The sequence below is a fragment of the Hylobates moloch genome, unplaced genomic scaffold (assembly GCF_009828535.3).
Source record: "Hylobates moloch isolate HMO894 unplaced genomic scaffold, HMol_V3 SCAFFOLD_5, whole genome shotgun sequence".
Classification (NCBI taxonomy): domain Eukaryota; kingdom Metazoa; phylum Chordata; class Mammalia; order Primates; family Hylobatidae; genus Hylobates; species Hylobates moloch.
The window spans coordinates 85,698,284-85,718,996 of NW_026652280.1; the positions used below are offsets into that span (position 1 = coordinate 85,698,284).

The 20,713-nt window shown below is 51.3% G+C and overlaps 1 protein-coding gene across 1 annotated transcript; it reads right to left on the bottom strand.

Annotated features, from left to right (window-relative positions):
* Window positions 1-21: 21 nt before the first annotated feature.
* CTSF (cathepsin F) lies at window positions 22-5,141 on the bottom strand. Its single transcript, XM_032153560.2, is given in 14 exon segments — window positions 22-559; window positions 641-699; window positions 1,108-1,198; window positions 1,292-1,356; window positions 1,437-1,556; window positions 2,220-2,300; window positions 2,380-2,476; window positions 2,565-2,710; window positions 2,834-2,947; window positions 3,788-3,863; window positions 3,970-4,101; window positions 4,103-4,207; window positions 4,526-4,624; window positions 4,816-5,141. Coding segments are annotated over 14 exon segments (1,473 nt in total). The 5' UTR covers window positions 5,029-5,141; the 3' UTR covers window positions 22-484.
* Between the last annotated feature and the right edge of the window lie 15,572 nt (window positions 5,142-20,713).

Genomic DNA, 20,713 nt, shown 5'->3' on the forward strand with positions numbered 1-20,713 from the left:
CAGCATTTATACCACACTGGGGACAAGGACACCTCTTTATTGCTGTTAGAAAAGGGTGGTTACAAGTTTCCTGGACGTGGAGGGGGACACTATCCCTAAATCCAAGGGAACCAGAAAATTTATAGTATCAAACAGAGGAAAGCAGGGGCAGAACAGAGCTGGGCTTAAGATCAGAACATTTTCTTCCTGCTCATTACCCAAGCCCAGAGTTCTTGCCCCAGCTTCAACTGCCAAGATACCACTCTTCACCCCCACACCCTCCTAAGCTACCACAATTCAACAAAGGTGCAGGTGCAGAACTTCAGGGTGGGAGTGGGATGCAGGGAAGCAGGGGCTGTGCCCCAGCCCAGTGCCCTCTGCTCACCCTGAGGTACCCAGTGCCTGTCCCTCTGCCAGCTGTACCTCCCGGGGAGGGGCCTGGACACGTCAGGCTGGGACAGCGGCCACTCTGATCAACACCAGGTCCCGAGCTGGAGGCCCCTCCTCAGTCCACCACTGCCGAGCTGGCCATGGTGTTCACACCACAGGCCCCGGACCCGCGATGCAAGTAGTAGTAACCCTGGGGGGAGATGGGGAGCTGATGAGGGCACCAGAGTAGGATGGCGGCTGGAGGGCCAGGGGCCAAGCCAGCAAGACTCACCTTCTCGCCCCAGTCAGTGCCCCAGCTGTTCTTGATGGCCCAAAAGGGAATGTCAGAGCCTGGGGTGCAGTGCAGAGTGCAAGAATCAGGGCCGTTAATTCTCCAGGCAGAACCTTAATCACTTTGCACCCTTCAAATACTTGCACTGGGCCTACTGTGTGACAGGGACTAGGAAAAGAGCAGAAAGCGAGGGGCCCACCTACCAGCCTCAGGGAGAAGCCCTGGGGCAGGGAGGAAGCACCCACCCACCTGCCTCTTGCAGGTTATTGGGCCATCAACATTCACCCTCCCACAGCTCAGCTTCCCTTCCATAGAGATGGTGATTGCTCACCTGGCCATGGCCCAGGCAGTGGGTAAGGACAGGGTTCCTAGGCATTCCCCCTATTTCCCCTCTAGAGGACCTGAGATGCTGTGATCCCACCCCTGCCTGTGGCCTGGCTGGATGCAGGACAGGCAGCGGAACTCACGGTTGCCGTAGCCCACAAGCAACACCGCATGGTCAATGAGCCAAGGGCTGCAGAGGGGCCGGAGAGGGTGGGAGATCCCATGGCGGTAAAACTGGAGGTGGAGAAGGAGTAGGGGATCGACTCCAAGAAGAGGTCGGGGAGGTCAACAAGAGATGGGGCAGGGGCAGTGGGGCTAGGGCCTCACCTGCATGCCAAAGGCATTGATGGCCACGGAGATTGGGCCTCTCTTGGCCAGCCAGGCTGCCAGCTCTGAGATGGGAAGGGGTGGCATCAGTAGGTACCCAGGCCCTGGCCCAACCTGACCTCATCTCACCCCGCCCCTCACTCACTCTGCTCATTCTGGCTCAGCTCCACGGAGTCATTGATATAGACCTTGGCCTTCTCTGCTGAGAAGTTGCAGGATTGCATGTGACCCTGGTAGCTGTAGTCATCCTCTGTCTCCAGCCCTCCTGGGGAACAGTGGGGGTGAGTAGAGAAGGGCAGGTTCCCATTTGCCATTCACAGCCAGAAACAGACTAAGCCCTCTACGCGAGGTTTCATATTCCTCATCCACCCCAGGCCATAGGCCATCCCCTCTGAAGAATGTCTTCATTCTAGAAATGACACATCTGAGGCTGGAAGAGATGGGGAGGAGGGTCCAGTAGCCAGCAAGAAAAGTGGCAGAGACAGAATTCAACTCAAACTTCTGACTCCTCATCAAGGGCTCATCCCAGCAGTCTTTAACCCAGGCTGGAGTACAGTGGCACAAACATGCCTCACTACAGCCTCAACCTCCTGGGCTGAAGTGATCCTCCTGCCTCAGCCTCCCAAGTAGCTGAGACTACAGATGCAAGCCACCATACCTGGCTAACGTCTTTAATTTTTTGTAGAGATGGGGTCTTGCTATGTTGCCCAACCTGGTCCTGAACTTCTGGCCTTAAGTGATCTTCCCAAGTTGGCCTCCCAAAGTGTTGGCATTACATGCATGAGCCACCACGCCTGGCTGGGTCAGCATTAAGACTTGAACCCAGTTCTGTGTGACTCTCGCACTCATGTCTCCCCCCATTATAAAGTAACTTCTTGCACAGGGAAAAGAGGCTCCGGTTGCCCCTCCTGACCCCATTAATACATACCCAAATTCTTTATGGCCGAGTAGGCGTTGGAGGGCAAGCCGCCCATGCAGGCCTTGTCCATCTTGTCACAGTCCAAGAGTTCTAGGAGACAGAAGGCTGGTCCCAAGAAGCCCTCCTGAGGGGCTAGGCTGGGGACAGAGGGGTAGAGCGAGATGCTCACCCTGTTCAGAGAGGGAGAGTAGGGTCCCCTGGTTCAGAAACCACTGGCCCTCCACATTGCCTGTGACTGAGAAGGCCCAGCAGGAGCCACACATGCCCTACAAGAGATGGGTAGAGTCAGAGCTGGATCCCTTTGTCAGCCCCAGTGCAGTGCCCATGTCCCACCCTCACTTCTAGGGGTCCAACCTGGTCTTTGACTTTTGTGACAGCCCCCTTACTCCTCCAGTCCCATTCAGGTGGGGCGAGGTCACCCACAGACTTGGCTTGCTTCATCTTGTTGCCAGGCTCTTCTCTCAGGAGAGGATTCAGGTAGATAGTACGGAACTCCTCCTCTGCGGGCAAAGGTGGGCAGGGCATGGGGAGGAAGAGTGTTCTAAGCCAGACCTGACCAGAGGCCTTGCGAGCAAGGTCCTATCTCTTCCTGGCTCCATGAGGACTCTGGCCACTGTCCCTACCTGTGAGATCACTGAACTTGGTGACTCCATACTGGGCTGTGCCACGGTCCAGGGCCTGGATCTTCTGTGCTCGCACCATGTTATTGACAAAGACGGACAGGCGCCACCGGGCTTCTGAGGACCAAGGAGCAAAAGAGGAGGGGTTCGACCCCAGGCAGATAAAAGGAAGGGCAATTAGGGCTAGCAGGTAGGGGTTTCCCGGGGAGCAGGTAGGGGTGGGGGCCAGACATGCAAGTGATGGAGTGGGAGGTCTGATCAACTTTTAGGGCCAAACTGAAGTGATGACTTTCCAGGTGCAAAAGCAGTAAAAAATGGGGTATAAAGGACACCACCCACAAGAGGTGGTGGGGAAAGGCCATGTTGTCAAGGGCTCCCCATCCAGCCTCTGCCCCATCCCACCCTGCCAGAGTGATGGAGACTCGTGGCTTCTTTTTGGTTTTTTTTTTTGAGACGGAGTTTTTGCTCGTCACCCATGCTGGTGTGTAGTGGCGCAATCTTCGCTCACTGCAACCTCCTCCTCCCAGATTCAAGTTATTTTCCTGCCTCAGCCTCCCGAGTAGCTGGTATACAGGCGTGCACCACCACACCTGGCTAATTTTTGTACTTTTTTTTATTTGGTAGAGATGGGGTTTCACCATGTTGGCCAGGCTGGTCTTGAACTCCTGACCTCAGGCGATCTGCCCACCTCAGCCTCCCAAAGTACTGCGATTACAGATGTGAGCCACCGTGCCCAGCTAAGACCCATGGCTTCTGAGCGGGAAGATAAGGTGGGAGAAGGGGCCAGGTACTCAGGGTGGCTGCCAGGCTGGGAAGGCTTAGGGAGAGCTCAGGAATTATGGGGTCCTTGAACAGGTGCACTGCCTCTTGTCTTTCTCCTCCCCCACACCAAGGTGCCAAGTTGGGGGGAAAGTCTTGTTCTGATAGGAACAGGTACAGCCAAGGCTGGGTCCTCACCTTCCTTTGACTCATATGTCCGATTATAGGTAATGACAAAGTTCTTGAAGATTGAAGCCATCTTCACAGGCAAGTCCTGGATAGGCAGACCAGTCTTTAGGCTGACCAGAGAAACCCACTCCAGAGGGAAGGGAGAAGGGCGATGAGGCAGCGGCTGGCTCCCCAAGCTACGGGTTCCTCACCTGGGGCAGGGGATCCTCATTCAACAGGGAAATGACTGAGCTGAAAGTCTCATTTCTGTTGTCTGGATGGGGTTGGGACAGAGGAGAAATCACGGCTGAGCCCTGAGTGAAGGCTGACTTGGGCTCCCCAGCAGCCTTGGGCTCTCCCAGCACCTGGAACCTTGGTGTCCACCGGGCCACAGTCCCTCCGCAGCAGCATGTGTTTTCCGAGCTCATCCAGGACTTCGAAGCTGCAGAGCTGGAGGGAGAGGAAGAAGCTGCTCTGGGGGCCTGGATCTGGATCTGGGGAGCAAGATCTGGGCAAGACGGAGCTGGAGGCTCCTCAGATGAGAGCCACCCCTAAGGCAATCACCCCATCACAGTGGACAGTGAGGCACGGCCTGAACCGGGGCATCCTCCCCTATAGCATCTTGGTTTCCGACCCTGGGGCCTGGTAAGTGGCTCAAGGTGGGGCAGCAGCTGCCTCAGATCCCTGCGTCTTGACCTGACCCGTCATCATCCAACTGCTGCCTTACTCAGCCTGGGGGCGGGGAACCCCAAGAGCCTCATCACTCACCAGGGTTTTCTTGGACACGGGGAGCCGGCACACCGTGGGGTCGTTGCAGGGTGGCTCCTCCAGGGTGGCCTCCAGGGAGTACAGCGACCCCTGGCCCGCCTGGAGAGAGGAGTAGGTGAGGTGGGTACGGTTGGCCCTTGACGGAGCCCAAGGCCTCGCCCGTGCGGCGCTGCCCATTCCCCATCACCAGAGATCGGTTCGTCCAGCGGGCAGGCCCCATCCCAATGTTAGGTCAAAGCTCCTAACCCTCGGACCCGGGCCCGGCGCCCACGCCCCCGGCGCGTCCTCACCCGGCGGACGCGGCCGCGCACAAGGCCCAGCACGGCCCGCGTCCCCGCAGCCCGGCCGCGGTTGAACATCTCCAGCGCGAAGCGGGCGGGCGCCAGCAGCTCCGGGGACGGTGGCCCCCAGGCCTGAAAGCTGGAGGCTCGGGGCTGAGCGGGGGCGGCCACTGCGCCCAGGAGCAGCCACAGCAGCGACAGGAGCTGCAGCCAGGGCGCCATGGCGACGGCGAAGCCGGCGGCCCAGACGCGCGGACCCAACAGACGCACCGCCCACCGACCCGGTACCGAGCCCGCGGCCAGCAAGGCCTGAGTCCTCCCTCCAGCGGGGCAACCGCGCGCCGACCAATGGGCGCTGGTTTGGGGCGCCTGCGCGCTCTCTTGTTTACAGGAGGCACGTGGGGCGCTCGGGGTAGGGAGAGCGGGAGGCTGCTGGCCTGAGGCTAAAGCTGGTCACTAACCTCTATCACGTGCTTGTTATATGTTAGGCATGATATGCCAGCTCCTTTTATTCGGCGTAGCAATCTCTGAAGTAGGTGCTATCCCCATCATACAGTGGAGGAAACTAGGCCTGGAGAGATTAAATGGCGTGGCCGGGCTCTGTGACTCACGCCTGTAATCCCAGCACTTTAGGAGGCCAAGGCGGGTGGATCACCTGAGGTCAGGAGTTTGAGACCAGCCTGGCACACGTGGTGAAACCCTGTGTCTACTAAAAATACAAAAATGAGCTGGGCATGGTGGTGGGCTCCTGTAATCCCAGCTACTTGGGAGGCTGAGCCAGGAGAATCACTTGAACCCAGGAGGCAGAGGTTGCAGTGAGCTGAGATCGCGCCATTGCACTCCAGCCTAGGCGACAAGAGCAAAACTCCATCTCAAAAAAGAGAGAGAGGCTGGGCGTGGTGGCTCACGCCTGTAATCCCAGCACTTTGGGAGGCCAAGGCAGGCAGATCACTTGAGGTCAGGAGTTTGAGACCAGCCTGGCCAAAATGATGAAACCCTGTCTCTACTAAAAATACAAAAATTAGCCGGGCATGATGCCACATGCCTGTAATCCCAGCTACTTGGGATGCTGAGGCAGGAGAATGGCATGAACCTGGGAGGCAGAGCTTGCGGTGAGTCGAGATCGTGCCATTGCACTCCAGCCTGGGCAACAGAGCGAGACTCTGTCTCAAAAAAAAAAAAAAAAAAAGAGAGAGAGAGAGATATTAAGTGGCTTGCCAAATATCTGATAAGGAATTGAGCTGAACTTAAACCCAGGCAGTTGGCTTCTGAGCCTGGGTTCGCAGCTTGATCACCTCTTTCAGGCCCCTCTTCTCAACAGCGAGATGGCAGGTAATTTTTTGAGTGCTGGCAGTGTCTGAGGCTGTTGTGAGGCTCAAATGCAATCATGCAAGCATTCAGTAACCACTAAGGCAGGGTGCAGAGGGTTGAGACTGTCCCTTCAAGCATTCACCTGCTGTGTTCCAGGGTCTACCAAGGGAAAGCATGCACAGATGCATTACAGGCATAGTGCCGCATTCTTGGAGCTCAGTCTAGAGAGAAGAACGACAGATGGGCTGGGTGCAGTGGCTCATGCCTGTAATCCCAGCACTTTGGGAGGTTGAAGCGGGCAGATCACCTGAGGTCAGGAGTTCGAGACCAGCCTGGCCAACGAGGTGAAACCCCGTCACTACTAAAAATATTTTTAGGCTGGGTGCGGTGGTTCACTCCTGTAATCCCAACACTTTGGGAGGCCGAGGTGGGCGGATCATGAGGTCAGGAGATCAAGACCATCCTGGCTAACATGGTGAAACCCCATCTCTACTAAAAGTACGAAAAATTAGGCGTGATGGTGGGTGCCTATAGTCCCAGCCACTCAGGAGGCTGAGGCAGGAGAATGGCATGAACCCAAAAGTCGGAGGTTGCAGTGAGCCAAGATTGCGCCACTGCACTCTAACCTGGGCGACAGAGCGAGACTCCGTCTCCAAAAAAAAAAAAAAAAAAAAAAAATTAGCCGTGTGGTAGCGGGCGCCTGTACTCCCAGCTACTCGGGAGGCTGAGGCAGGAGAATGGCGGAAACCTGGGAGGCGGAGCTTGCAGTGAGCCAAGATCGCGCCACTGCACTCCGGCCTGGGAGACAGCCAGACTCCGTCTCAAAAAAAAAAAAAAAAAATTAAAATTAACGGGGCATGATAGTGGATGCCTGTAATCCCAGCTGCTCGGGAGGTTGAGGCAGAATTGCTTAAGCCCAGGAGACAGAGGTTGCAGTGAGCCGATACTGGTGCTGGTGCCACTGCACTCCAGCCTGGGCAACAGAGTGAGACTCCATATAAAAAAAAAAAAGAAATTATCCAGGCATGGTGGTGGGCGCCTATAATCCCAGCTACTCGGGAGGCTGAGGCAGGAGAATCACATGAACCCAGGAGGTGGAGATTGCAGTGAGCGGAGTCCATGGTACTGAACTCTAGCCTGGGCAAAGAGGGAGACTCCATCTCAAAAAAAAAAAAAAAAAAAAAAAAATGCCAGGTGTGGTGGCTCACGCCTGTAATCCCAGCACTTTGGGAGGCCGAGCAGGTGGATAACGAGGTCAGGAGATGGAGACCATCCTGGACAACATGGTGAAACCCTGTCTCTACTAAAAATACAAAAAAATTAGCTGGGCATGGTGGCACGTGCCTGTAATCCCAGCTACTCAGGAGGCTGAGGCAGGAGAATCGCTTGAACCAGGGAGTCAGAGGTTGCAGTGAGCTGAGATCACACCATTGCACTCCAGCCTGGCAAGAGAGTGAGACTCCATCTCAAAAAAAAAAAAAAAAATTGAAACTGCCTTTGCAAAATTATAACAGTAAGAGAAATCTGACATGGCTGACTGCATCTTGCTTTCTAGCCTCACAGGCTGGCTGTCTTCACTCATTCTTGGGCATGGGCCAAGGTAACTTTCGGATAAATTTAGTTTATACTTTAAATTAGAATACGCCTTCCTGAAAACTAAACCACCCTTGTAAAACTAATGAAAGGCCACCAAGTTAGGAGGATGAGAGGGGCCTGAATTCTACTAAGATGTAGGCACAGTTAAAGGATTACCAACCATTGTTCTGGAAGTCACAAGATTTGCAACTTTGCCAATTACTCCTGTAAATAACGTCACTATCATGGAACCTAAGACTGATCTTTTGAGCTATCTCTTCCAGGCTTTTGCATTTGTGACTATGAAATGGCCCCACACTGACGTGTGACTCCACCAGTCCTGTGACCCCTACCCAGAAGCAGACTCAGTGCAGGAGGGCCATTTTCCATACTACCGTGATTTCATCCCCAAGCAATCAGTAGCACCCATATCCTAGCCCCCTGCCCACCAAACTATCTTTGAAAAACCCTGACCTCCAAGCCTTCAGTGAGATTGATTGAGTAATAACTCTGTCTCCCGTGTGGCATGGCAGGACTTGTGTCAATTAAACTCTTTCTTTTCGGCAATGCTATGGTCTCTGAATTGATTTTGTTTGTGCAGTAGGCAGGAAGAACCCATCTGGGGATTATAAGATCATCTAGTTCAAACCAGAATTGCTGCAGCAGCAGAGGTCTAGAGAGACAAAGTGACATTCCAGCTACTCAGACATTAGTGCTGGAGCCAGAGTGGAGCCATCTCAATGCTTCCAGTTGCCAGCTGAGGTCTGAGAGGAGAGGATCTGAGGGATTGCAGCAAATACTAATCTCTCCCTGATTATGCTCTTCCCTGTGTAAATTAAAAATAAAATTCTAATCCCCTCCAACCATCTGAATGGAGCCTTCCTCCCAGCCAAAGGCATTCCAAAGTTAACCTCAACAACGGTAATAGTTCAGGCCATAGTGGGAAGTGGAAGTTAGGCATGTTTCATTATACTCTCCTCCCTTTGGAATTGAGGCACAACTGACCAGCATTAACATTAAAACAGAGATTTTAGGCTGGGCATGGTGGCTCATGCCTATAATCCCAACACTTTGAGAGACGGAGTTGGGAAGATCACTTGAACCCAGGAGTTTGAGACCAGCCTGGGCAACATGGCAAAACCCCATCTCTACGAAAATACAAACATTAGCCAGGCATAACGGTGTGCACCTATAGTCTCAGCTACTTGGGAGGCTGAGGTGAGAGGATCTCTTAATCACAGGAGGTTGAGGTTGCAGTGAACCATAATCATGCCACTGCACTACAGCGTGGGTGACAGGGCGAGACCCTGTTTCAAAAAAAAAAAAAAAAAGGGCTGGACGTAGTGGCTCACACCTGTAATCCCAGCACTTTGGGAGGCGGAGGCAGGTGGATCACGAGGTCAGGAGATCGAGACCATCCTGGCTAACACGGTAAACCCCCGTCTCTACTAAAAATACAAAAAATTAGCCGGGCCTAGTGGCGGGTGCCTGTAGTCCCAGCTACTCGGGAGGCTGAGGCAGGAGAAGGGCGTGAACCTGGGAGGCGGAGCTTGCAATGAGCCAAGATCGCGCCATTGCACTCTAGCCTGGGCAACAGAGCAAGACTCTGTCTCAAAAAAAAAAAAAAAAAGATCTGTGTCAGGCCTCTGAGCCCAAGCCAAGCCATTGCATCCCCTGTGACTTGCACGTATATGCCCAGATGGCCTGAAGTAACTGAAGAATCACAAAAGAAGTGAATATGCCCTGCCCCGCCTTAACTGATGACATTCCACCACAAAAGAAATGTAAATGGCCAGTCCTTGCCTTAACTGATGATATTCCACCACAAAAGAAGTGAAAATGGCCGGTCCTTGCCTTAAGTGATGACATTACCTTGTGAAAATCCTTTTCCTGGTTCATCCTGGCTCAAAAAGCTCCCCCACTGAGTACCTTGGACCCCCACTCTGCCCGCCAGAGAACAACCCCCCTTTGACTGTAATTTTCCTTTACCTACCCAAATCCTATAAAACGGCCCCACCCTTATCTCCCTTCGCTGACTCTCTTTTTGGACTCAGCCCGCCTGCACCCAGGTGAAATAGCTTTATTGCTCACACGAAGCCTGTTTGGTGGTCTCTTCACACGGACGTGCATGAAATTTGGTGCCATGACTCGCATTGGGGGACCTCCCTTGGGAGATCAATCCCCTGTCCTCCTGCTCTTTGCTCCATGAAAAAGATCCACCTACGACCTCAGGTCCTCAGACCAACCAGCCCAAGGAACAGCTCAACAATTTTAAATCGGGTAAGTGGCCTCTTCTTACTCTCTTCTCCAACCTCTCTCACTGTCCCTCAACCACTTTCTCCTTTCCACTCTTCAATCTCTCCCTTCTCTTAATTTCAATTCCTTTCATTTTCTGGTTGATACAAAGGAGACACATTTTATCTGTGGACCCAAAACTCCAGCGCCAGTCATGGACTGGGAAGGCAGCCTTCCCTTAGTGTTTAATCATTGCAGGGATGCCTCTCTGATTATTCACCCACGTTTCAGAGGTGTCAGACCACGCAGGGACGCCTGCCTTGGTCTTTCACCCTTTTTTTTTTTTTTTTTGAGACGGAGTCTCGCTCTGTCACCCAGTCTGGAGTGCAGCGGCGTGATCTCGACTCACTGCAATCTCCACCTCCTGGGTTCTCGCCATTCTCCTGCCTCAGCCTCCTGAGTAGCTGGGACTACAGGCTCCCGCCACTATGCCCAGCTATTTTTTTTGTATTTTTTAGTAGAGACGGAGTTTCGCTGTGTTAGCCAGGATGGTCTCGATCTCCTGACCTTGTGATCCGCCCACCTTGGCCTCCCAAAGTGCTGGGATTACAGGCGTGAGCCACTGCGCCCAGCTGGTCTTTCACCCTTAGCGGCAAGTCCCACTTTTCTGGGGGAGAGGCAAGTACCCCAACCCCTTCTTTCCGTGTCTCTACCCCTTCTCTGCTTTTCTAGGGGAGAGGCAAGAACCCCTCAACCCCTTCTCCTTCACCCTTAGCGGCAAGTCCTGCTTTTCTGGGGGAGGGGCAAGTACCCCAACCTCATATCTCTGTGCCCCGATCCTGTATTTCCATGCCCCGACCTCTTATATCTCTGCGCCCTGATCCCTTATTTCCATGACCCGACTTTGTATCTCTGCGCCCCGACCCCTTTCCCACTTTTCTAAAGGGTAAGAACCCCCAAACCGCTTCCCTCCATGTCTCTACTCTCCCTTTTCTTTAAACTTGCCTCCTTCACTATAGGCAACCTTCCACCCTCCATTCCTCCTTCTTCTCCGTTAGCCTGTGTTCTCAAGAACTTAAAACCTCTTCAACTCACACCTGACCTAAAACCTAAATGCCTTATTTTCTTCTGCAATGCCGCTTGACTCCAATACAAACTCTACAGTAGTTCCAAATAGCCAGAAAACGGCACTTTCGATTTTTCCACCCTGCAACATCTAAATAATTCTTGTCGTAAAATGGGCAAACGGTCTGAGGTGCCTGACGTCCAGGCATTCCTTTACACATCGGTCCCTCCCTAGTCTCTGTGCCCAATGCAACTCATCCCAAATCTTCCTTCTTTCCCTCCTGCCTGTCCCCTCAGGCCCAACCCCAGGCGTCGCTGAGTCTTTCCAATCTTCCTTTTCTACAGACCCATCTGACCTCTCTCCTCCTCCCCAGGCTGCTTCTCACCAGGCCGAGCTAGGTCCCAATTCTTCCTCAGCCTCCGCTCCTCCACCCTACAATCCTTTTATCACCTCCCCTCCTCACACCCAGTCCGGTTTACAGTTTCATTCTGTGAGTAGCCCTCCCCCACCTGCCCAGCAATTTTTTCTTAAAAAGGTGGCTGAAGCTAAAGGCATAGTCAAGGTTAATGCTACTTTTTCTTTATCCGACCTCTCCCAAATCAGTTAATGTTTAGACTCTTTTTCATCAAATATAAAAAACCCAGCCCAGTTCATGGTTCGTTCAGCAGCAACCCTGAGATGATTTACAGCCCTAGACCCTAAAAGGTCAAAAGGCCGTCTTATTCTCAATATACATTTTATTACCCAATCTGCTCCTGACATTAAATAAAAATCCAAAAATTAAATTCCGGCCCTCAAACCCCACAACAGGACTTAATTAACCTCACCTTCAAGGTGTACAATAGTAGGGGCAGCCAAGTAGCAACATATTTCTGAGTTGCAATTCCTTGCCTCCACTGTGAGACAAACCCCAGCCACATCTCCAGCACAGAAGAACTTCCAAACGCCTAAACCGCAGTGGCCAGGCGTTCCTCCAGAACCACCTTCCCCAGGAGCTTGCTACAAGTGCCAGAAATCTGGCCACCAGGCCAAGGAATGCCCACAGCCCAGGATTCCTCCTAAGCCATGTCCCATCTGTGCGGGACCCCACTGGAAATCGAACTGTTCAACTCACCTGGCAGCCACTCCCAGAGCCCCTGGAACTCTGGCCCAAGGCTCTCTGACTGACTCCTTCCCACATCTTCTCGGCTTAGCAGCTGAAGACTGACACTGTCCGATCGCCTCGGAAGCCTACAAGACCATCACAGACACTCTAGGTAACTCTCACAGTGGAGGGTAAGTCTGTCCCCTTCTTAGTCAATACGGAGGCTACCTACTCCACATTATCTTCTTTTCAAGGGCCTGTTTCCCTTGCCTCCATAACTGTTGTGGGTACTGACGGCCAGGCTTCTAAACCTCTTAAAACTCCCCAACTCTAGTGCCAACTTAGACAATACTCTTTTAAGCACTCCTTTTTAGTTATCCCCACCTGCCCAGTTCCCTTATTAGGCCAAGACACTTTAACTAAATTATCTGCTTCCCTGACTATTCCTGGTCTACAGCTACATCTCATTGCGGCCCTTCTTCCCAATCCAAAGCTTCCTTTGCGTTCTCCTCTTGTATCCCCCAACCTTAACCCACAAGTGTAAGATACCTCTACTGCCTCCTTGGAGACCGATCACACACCCCTTACCATCTCGTTAAAACCTAATCACCCTTACCCCGCTCAATGCCAAGATCCCATCCCACAGCACACTCTAAAAGGATTAAAGCCTGTTATCACTCACCTGCTGCAGCATGGCCTTTTAAAGCCTATAAACTCTCCTTACAATTCCCCCATTTTACCTGTCCTAGAACCAGCAAAATCTCCCCCACTGAGTACCTTGTGACCCCCACTCCTGCCCGCCAGAGAACAACCCCCTTTGACTGTAATTTTCCTTTATCTACCCAAATCCTATAAAACGGCCCCACCCTTATCTCCCTTCACTGACTCTTTTTGGACTCAGCCCGCCTGCACCCAGGTGAAATCAACAGCCATGTTGCTCACCCAAAGCCTGTTTGGTGGTCTCTTCACACGGACGCGCATGAAAGTCTGCAGCAATTTTTACAAGAGAGTGGAGGGCCCAGCAAGCTCAGTTGGTAGAGCATGAGAGTCTTACATGGGAGTAAAGTTTATTTTCTTTTTCTTTCTCTCTTTTTTTTTTTATTTTTGAGACGGAGTCTCGCTGATTTACGCCATTCTCCTGCCTCAGCCTCCTGAGTAGCTGGGACTACACGCACCCACCACAACGCCCGGCTAATTTTTTGTATTTTTTTTAGTAGAAACAGGGTTTCACCGTGTTAGCCAAGATGGTCTCGATCGCCTGACCTCGTGATCCGCCCGCCTCAGCCTCCCAAAGTGCTGGGATTACAGGCGTGAGCCACCACACCTGGCCTTTCTTTTTTTTTTTTTTAAAGACAGGGTCTCGCCAAGCCCGGTGGCTCACGCCTATAATCCCAGCACTTTGGGAGGCTGAGGCAGGTGGATCACCTGAGGTCAGGAGTTCGAGACCAGCCTGGCCAACATGGCAAACCCTGTGTCTACTAAAAAGACAAAAATTAGTCAGGGGTGGTGGCATGTGCCTGTAACCCCAGCTACTCAGAAGGCTGAGACAGGAGAATCACTTGAACCCAGGAGGCAGAGGTTGCAGTGAGCTGAGATTGCACCACTACACTCCAGCCTGGGAGACGGAGCAAGACTTTGTCTCAAAAAAATAAAAAAAGTTGCCAGGTGTGGTGGTGGGTGCCTCTAATCCCAGCTACTTGGGAGGCTGAGGCAGGAGGATTGCTTGAGCCCACAAGTCCAACCTAGGCAACACAGAGAAACTCGCATCTCTCTTAAATAAAAAATTTAAAAAGAGGGTAAAATCACAGCCTTTGGAGTCAGACTGACCAACCTGGGTTCTAATTCTGGTTCTGCCTCTTTGAATTGACTATGTGACCATGAGCAAGTTACTTTGTTTTTGGAGCTTATTTGTACAAATAGAAAGAGCACCTGGCCTGATCAGGCTCTTCTGATCTTTAGTAGACATGAGCCAGGCATGCTGGACACCCTGCAGTGTTTGGGACAGTTCTGCAAAACAGATCATTGTTCCATGTCCTGCACAACTTTCTAATGTCCTATAAGTTATTTACATGAGTGGAAAACCTGTTTATAGTTATGAGCTGAAAACCCTAACTCTGTTAGTGATGTAAACACATTATATTATATACACAATTTTAGTATATACTGAATTTTCCAGGAATGTAGCTAAATGTAAATCAAAAGAAGAATTTTCCTTACATGGGTTCAGATCTTTACAAGGAGTCATTCACCCTTCACAAGATCATGTCTCTGAAGTTAACATGCCTGTATCAGTCTGTATTTAAGAGTGGTCCTGGCCGGGCGCGGTGGCTCACGCTTGTAATCCCAGCACTTTGGGAGGCCGAGGCGGGCGGATTACGAGTTCAGGAGATCGAGACCACGGTGAAACCCCGTCTCTACTAAAAATACAAAAAATTAGCCGGGCATGGTGGTGGGCGCCTGTAGTCCCAGCTACTCGGAGAGGCTGAGGCAGGAGAATGGCGTGAACCCGGGAGGCGGAGCTTGCAGTGAGCCGAGATTGCGCCACTGCACTCCAGCCTGGGCGACAGAGCGAGACTCCGTCAAAAAAAAAAAAAAAAAAAAAAAAGAGTGGTCCCAGGCCAGGCTCACACCTGTAATCACAGCTGCTTGGGAGGCCAAAAGAGGGAGGATCACTTGAGGCCAGGAGTTCATGAAAAAAGAAAAGAAAGAAGGAAGGAAGAGAAAACAAAAAAGAGAACAGTCCCACTTCACAATGACCATTTCAGATGTCTTCTAGTTTGATCCTGACCAAGGCTGTGCATATGGAAATGTAGATTTCTTTCTTTTTTTTTCTTGAGATGGAGTCTTGTTCTGTCACCCAGTCTGGAGTGGAATGGCGTGATCTCTGCTTGCTGCAACCTCCACCTCCCAGGTTCAAGTGATTCTCCTGCCTCAGACTCCCTAGTAGCTGGGATTACAGGTGTGCAGCATCACCACACATGGCTAATTTTTGTATTTTTAGTGGAGACAGTGTTTCACCATATTGGCCAGGCTGGTCTGGAACTCTCCACCTCAAGTGATCCACCTGCCTCAACTTCCCAAAATGCTGGGATTACAGGCGTGTGCCACTGTGGCCGGCCAATATTTCACTATTATATTATTATTTTTATTATTTATTATTATTATTTTGGTAGAGATGGAGTTTTGCCATGTTGCGGAGGCAGGTTTCCAACTCCTGGGCTCAAGCGATCCGCTGCCTCGGCCTCCCAAAGTGCTGGGATTACAGGCGTGCACCACCGCGCCCAGCCTACGTCTTTCTTTTAAGGCCACCCCTTCTTCCCACCTCCAAGCGTTCCAGAATCCACAGTAATTTATTCATCCGAAAGAGCAGGGGAGTGAGGGAGGACTGGTTTCTGAGGGCGTTGGCGGAGCAACTGGAGTCGGGGGTCCATGGCGGTCATGACTATCGACACACGATGGCGCTGTTGAGGCTCGGTCCTGCGCATTCCCGAGAGTCAGGAGCCCTGGAAGAAGTTGCAGGCTTCTCACCTCCCACGCAGCCACTGCACTCCTAAGCGCAACCACTGAGTCAGGGAGGCAGGGCCAGAGAGGAGTTTGGCATCACCGGATAAAAATCAGCCTCAATTTACATCCCCTGCGTGCGGCTAAAAGTTAAAATGGAGAGATCTGGGCCCTGCGCTTCACACCACCTACATAACATCAACGCCTGGATGTCAAATTTAGCCAGAGCTGCGTATTGTTTTCATCCTCACCCGTCCTCAGGAATCTCCCATCCCAGCATATGGCATCAGTATTCCCCCAGCTCTTGAGTCCAGAGAATTGGAAATGTCATTGATTCTTCCTTTGCCTTCATGCCGCACGTCTAGCCCATCTCTAAGTGCCCTGGAGTCCAGCCCTCCCCCCAGTATCTCTTCAATCTGTCCACTTCTCCCCATTCGTGCATCCGCCGCTCATGGCCAAGCCCTCACCATTGCTTGCCTGACCGAAGCCACTCCTGCCTCCAACAAGCTCCTCGGCAGGCCACAGCTGGAGGGACCTCCTTAAACATAAACCGGCCGGGCACGGTGGCTCACGCCTGTAATCCCAGCGCTTTGGGAGGTCAAGACAGGTGGATCGCCTGAGGTCAGCAGTTCAAGACCAGCCTGGCCAACATGGTGAAACCCTATCCCTACTAAAAATACAAAAATTAGCTGGGCATGGTGGTGCACACCGGTAATCCCAGCTACTGGGGAGGCTGAGGCAGGAGAATTGCTTGAACCCGGGAAGCAGAGGTTGCAGTGAGGGGAGATCCTGCCACCGCACTCCAGCCTGCGCAAGAGAGCAAAACTCTGCCTCAAAAACAACTGCCGGTCACGGTGGCTCACTCCTGAAATCCCAGCACTTTGGGAGGCTGAGGTGGGCGGATCACGAGGTCAGGAGTTTGAGACCAGCCTGGCCAACATAGTGAAACCCCATCTCTACTAAAAATACAAAAAATTAGCTGGGCATGGTGGAGGGCGACTGTAATCTTGGCTACTTGGGAGGCTGAGGCAGGAGAATCACTTGAAGCCGGGAGGCAGAGGTTGCAGAGAGCCGAAATCATGCCACTGTACTCCAGCCTGGGCGACAGAGCGAGACTCCATCTCAAAAAAAAAAAAAAAAATTACAATATCACATTACTTAAGATGGGATATAGGTGAATTTGATCAAGTATGATAAGGTTGGGGCTCCCAAGAGGGACTAAGGTCAACAAGGGTGAAAAAATGGCACAGCTTGGCCCTTAGTTGGTTTGCCCTAATATTTGTAGAATGAATGGATGGATGGATGCATGGGCATATGAATGGATAGAATGGATGGATGGATAGAAGGATAGACATTCTAGGCCCCAGGCTGGAGTGCAGTGGCGCGATCTCGGCTCATTGCAAGCTCCGCCTCCCAGGTTCACGCCGTTCTCCTGCCTCAGCCTTCCGAGTAGCTGGGACTACAGGCGCCCACCACCACGCATGGCTAATTTTTTGTATTTTTAGTAGAGATGGGGTTTCACTGTGTTAGCCAGAATGGTCTCGATCTTCTGACCTTGTGATCTGCCCACCTCGGCCTCCCAGAGTGCTGGGATTACAGCTGTGAGCCACCGCGCCTGGCCATGGGCCTCATGTTTTGAGACCAGACTTCTTTCCTGGACTGAATTCATCTCAGGGACTGTCCCTCAGCCTTTCGTGGGCAGCTCTGATCCACCTCCAGATCTTCCTACTGAATCACGTCAAGAGTTAGATTGGGATACTGACTTTCCCCACTTCCACTCCCATCCCTAAAGGCCCCAGGGCTTCATACACAAATGGATTCACATCCTCCTCACTACTTTCTTTGCCAAGATCTCAGGCTATAGCACTTCAGAGCTTTCCAAAAGCTTCCTGTTACACCCTAATCCCAGAATGACCTCTAACTCACCTCACCTTTGCATAACTCAGAGGAGACATTCAACAATCATAATAATACTCAGCTAGTGCTTGCTTTGGGCTCAGTGCTAAATCCTTCTCAGGAATTATCTTTTAATATAAAAAGGTCATCTTAGGTGGTCTGAGGCCTGCAGACCTAGGAGGGCATGACATCTTAACGATTAAATCTCTGCCTTAACCAGCTGGCAAGTCGTCATTTGGAGGTTTGGTCAGATTTACGTATACTGATTTAAAACCTGAAACTAGACACACACCTGGACTAACACCACCATCTGTGGGGTGGGGGTGGGGAACAAGTGTGGAAGCCTGTGATGCAACAACTGCAAGAAATCTGTTTGGGCCAGGTGTGGGGGGCCCATGCCTGTAATCCCAGCACTTTGGGAGGCCAAGGTGGGAGGATTGCTCGAGGTCAGGGGTTTGAGGCCAGGCTGGGCAACATAGTGAGACTCTGTCTTTACAAAAAAAATTTTTTTTTTCTTTCTGAGATTAAAGTCTCACTCTGTTGCCCAGGCTGGAGTGCAGTGGTGCGATCTCGGCTAACTGCAACCTCCGCCTCCTGAGTTTAAGCGATTCTCCTGCCTCAGCCTCCCGAGTAGCTGGGACTATAGGCACGCACCACTACACCTGGCTAATTTTTTGTGTTTTTAGTAGAGACAGGGTTTCACCATGTTGGCCATGCTGGTCTCGAACTCCTGACCTCAAGTGATCCACCTGCCTAGGCCTCCCAAAATGCTAGGTTTATGGGTGTGAACCACCGCATCCACCCTAATTTTTGTATTTTTAGCAGAGATGGAGTTTCGCCATGTTGCCCATGCTGGTCTCAAACTCCTGACCTCAAGTGATCCACCCCACTTCAGCCTCACAAAATGCTGGGATTATGGGCAGGAGTCGTTGTGCCCAGCATACAAAAAAAGTATTTTTTTTTTTTTTTGAGATGGAGTCTCGCTCTGTTGCCCAGGCTGGAGTGCGGTGGCGCGATCTCAGCTCACTGCAAGCTCTGCCTCCCGGGTTCACGCCATTCTCCTGGCTCAGCCTCCCGAGTAGCTGGGACTACAGGTGCCCGCCACCACACCTGACTAATTTTTTGTATTTTTAGTAGAGATGGGGTTTCACTGTGTTAACCAGGATGGTCTTGATCTCCTGACCTCGTGATCCACCTGCGTTGGCCTCCCAAAGTGCTGGAATTACAGGTGTGAGCCACCACACCCAGCCCAAAAAAATTTTCTTAAAGAAAATGGAAAAATTATAAATTGCCTCTCTCTCTCTGTTTTTGCCATATCTGTGGAGTCCTGATGTTAGAAATGCTTCTTCCCCAGTGCCACAAAGAAATAGCACTTGAACATAAACTTAATTTTCTCAGCAAGGCCATTTTTGCTTCCTGCAGAAAGGGTATACTCACCAGCAGTTTTGCCACGAGAGTGCACTGAACAAAGGAGACTGGGTTGTTTATAACCTGATGGGTCCTCCCTACTGCTGTGTCCAGTTTCCACTGGCTGGAAGGGGACCTCACATTCTATATTTGTCCCGACTGGCTAGCAACTTAGAACTTTCAAAAAGAGGCAAAGGCAGAGAACAAAGGAAGGAGGAAGTAACTTGTGGAATGCTGAGAAAGGTAAAAACACCTCCAAATAAGGAGGAGGAACAGGCTATGACCTAATGCTTGCTTGGACCAGTATAAGCATGCCAGGGCAAGTATTTAGGCTAAATTGTGGGAGCTAAGAACACAAAGCACATTGATTTTTTTATTACAGCTAGCAGATATCTAAGAATGTTAGCACAGATACTTGAATACATTTTGCTTCTAAGAGAAGTTACTATTTATTCCTAATTAGACAGGGAGGAAAATCTCTTTGAAGAGGAATCTCTACTTTACTTTTTACACTGATAAAATCAGTAAGCAACAAGAAATGAGTCCCAGGTAGGGGAGAACAATTGTTCCAAGAGACAGTTAATCACAGACAAGTCACTGGCACAACTTCTGTTCCCCAATACCTCACTTGGCATGTAGCCCCTCCAGGACGACCCTGTAAAACTTCCCTCCAGCCCCTGCCTCTTTGCAGACAGCCCCTTCTCTGCTGTGCTGCCCATTGCTTCCTTGCAATGTACTTTCCCTCTGATAAATCTGCCTTTCTTTCCCCATGATTGTCTTGGTAAATTCTTTTACTGCCTACAACACTGGCTCCAGCCAGTCGCACCTGCAACATATTTCTCTCTGTCTCTCCCTCTCTCTTTTTTTCTTTTTTTGTAGAGACAGAGACAGAGACTCCGTCTCCTTTTTTTTTTTTTTTTTTTTTTTTTGAGACAGAGTCTTGCTCTGTTGCCAGGCTGGAGTGCAATGGCACGATCTTGGCTCACTGCAAGTTCCGCCTCCCGGGTTCATGCCATTCTCCTGCCTCAGCCTCCCAAGTAGCTGGGACTACAGGCACCTGCCACCAAGCCTGGCTAATTTTTTGTATTTTTAGTAGAGACGGGGTTTCACCATGTTAGCCAGGATGGTCTCAATTTGGGATCCACTGGCCTTGGCCTCCCAAAGTGCTGAGATTACAGGCATGAGCCACTGCGCCCGGCCTCCGTCTCCATTTTTAAAAATAATAATAATAATAATAATAATTTTTTAAAATCTCAAGGGGTGAGCACAACGGTCCATGCCTGTAATCCCAGCACTTTTGGGAGGCGGGTGGATTACTTGAGCTTAGGAGTTCAAGACCAGTCTGGGCAACATGGTGAAACCCCATCTCTACTAATAATACAAAAATTAGTCAGGCATGGTGGGACATGCCTGTAATCCCAGCAACTGAGGGGTCTGAGGCACAAGAATCACTTGAACCCAGGAGGTGGAGATTGCAGTGCACTGAGATCATGCCATTGCACTCCAGCCTGGCTGACAGAGTACAACTCTGTCTCAGAAACAAACAAGAAAAATATTTTTAAAAAGAAATCTCACCAGGGATGGTGGCTTGCACCTGTAATCCCAGCACTTTGGGAGGCTGAGGTGGGCAGATTGCCTGAGGTCAGGAGTTGGAGACCAGCTTGATCAACATAGAGAAACCCCGTCTTTACTAAACAAATACAAAATTAGCCAGGAGTGGTGGCGCATGCTTGTAATCCCAGCTACTCAGGAGATTGAGGCAGGAGAATCGCCTGAACCTAGGAGGCAGAGGTTTCAGTGAGCCAAGATCGTGCCATTGCACTCCGGCCTGG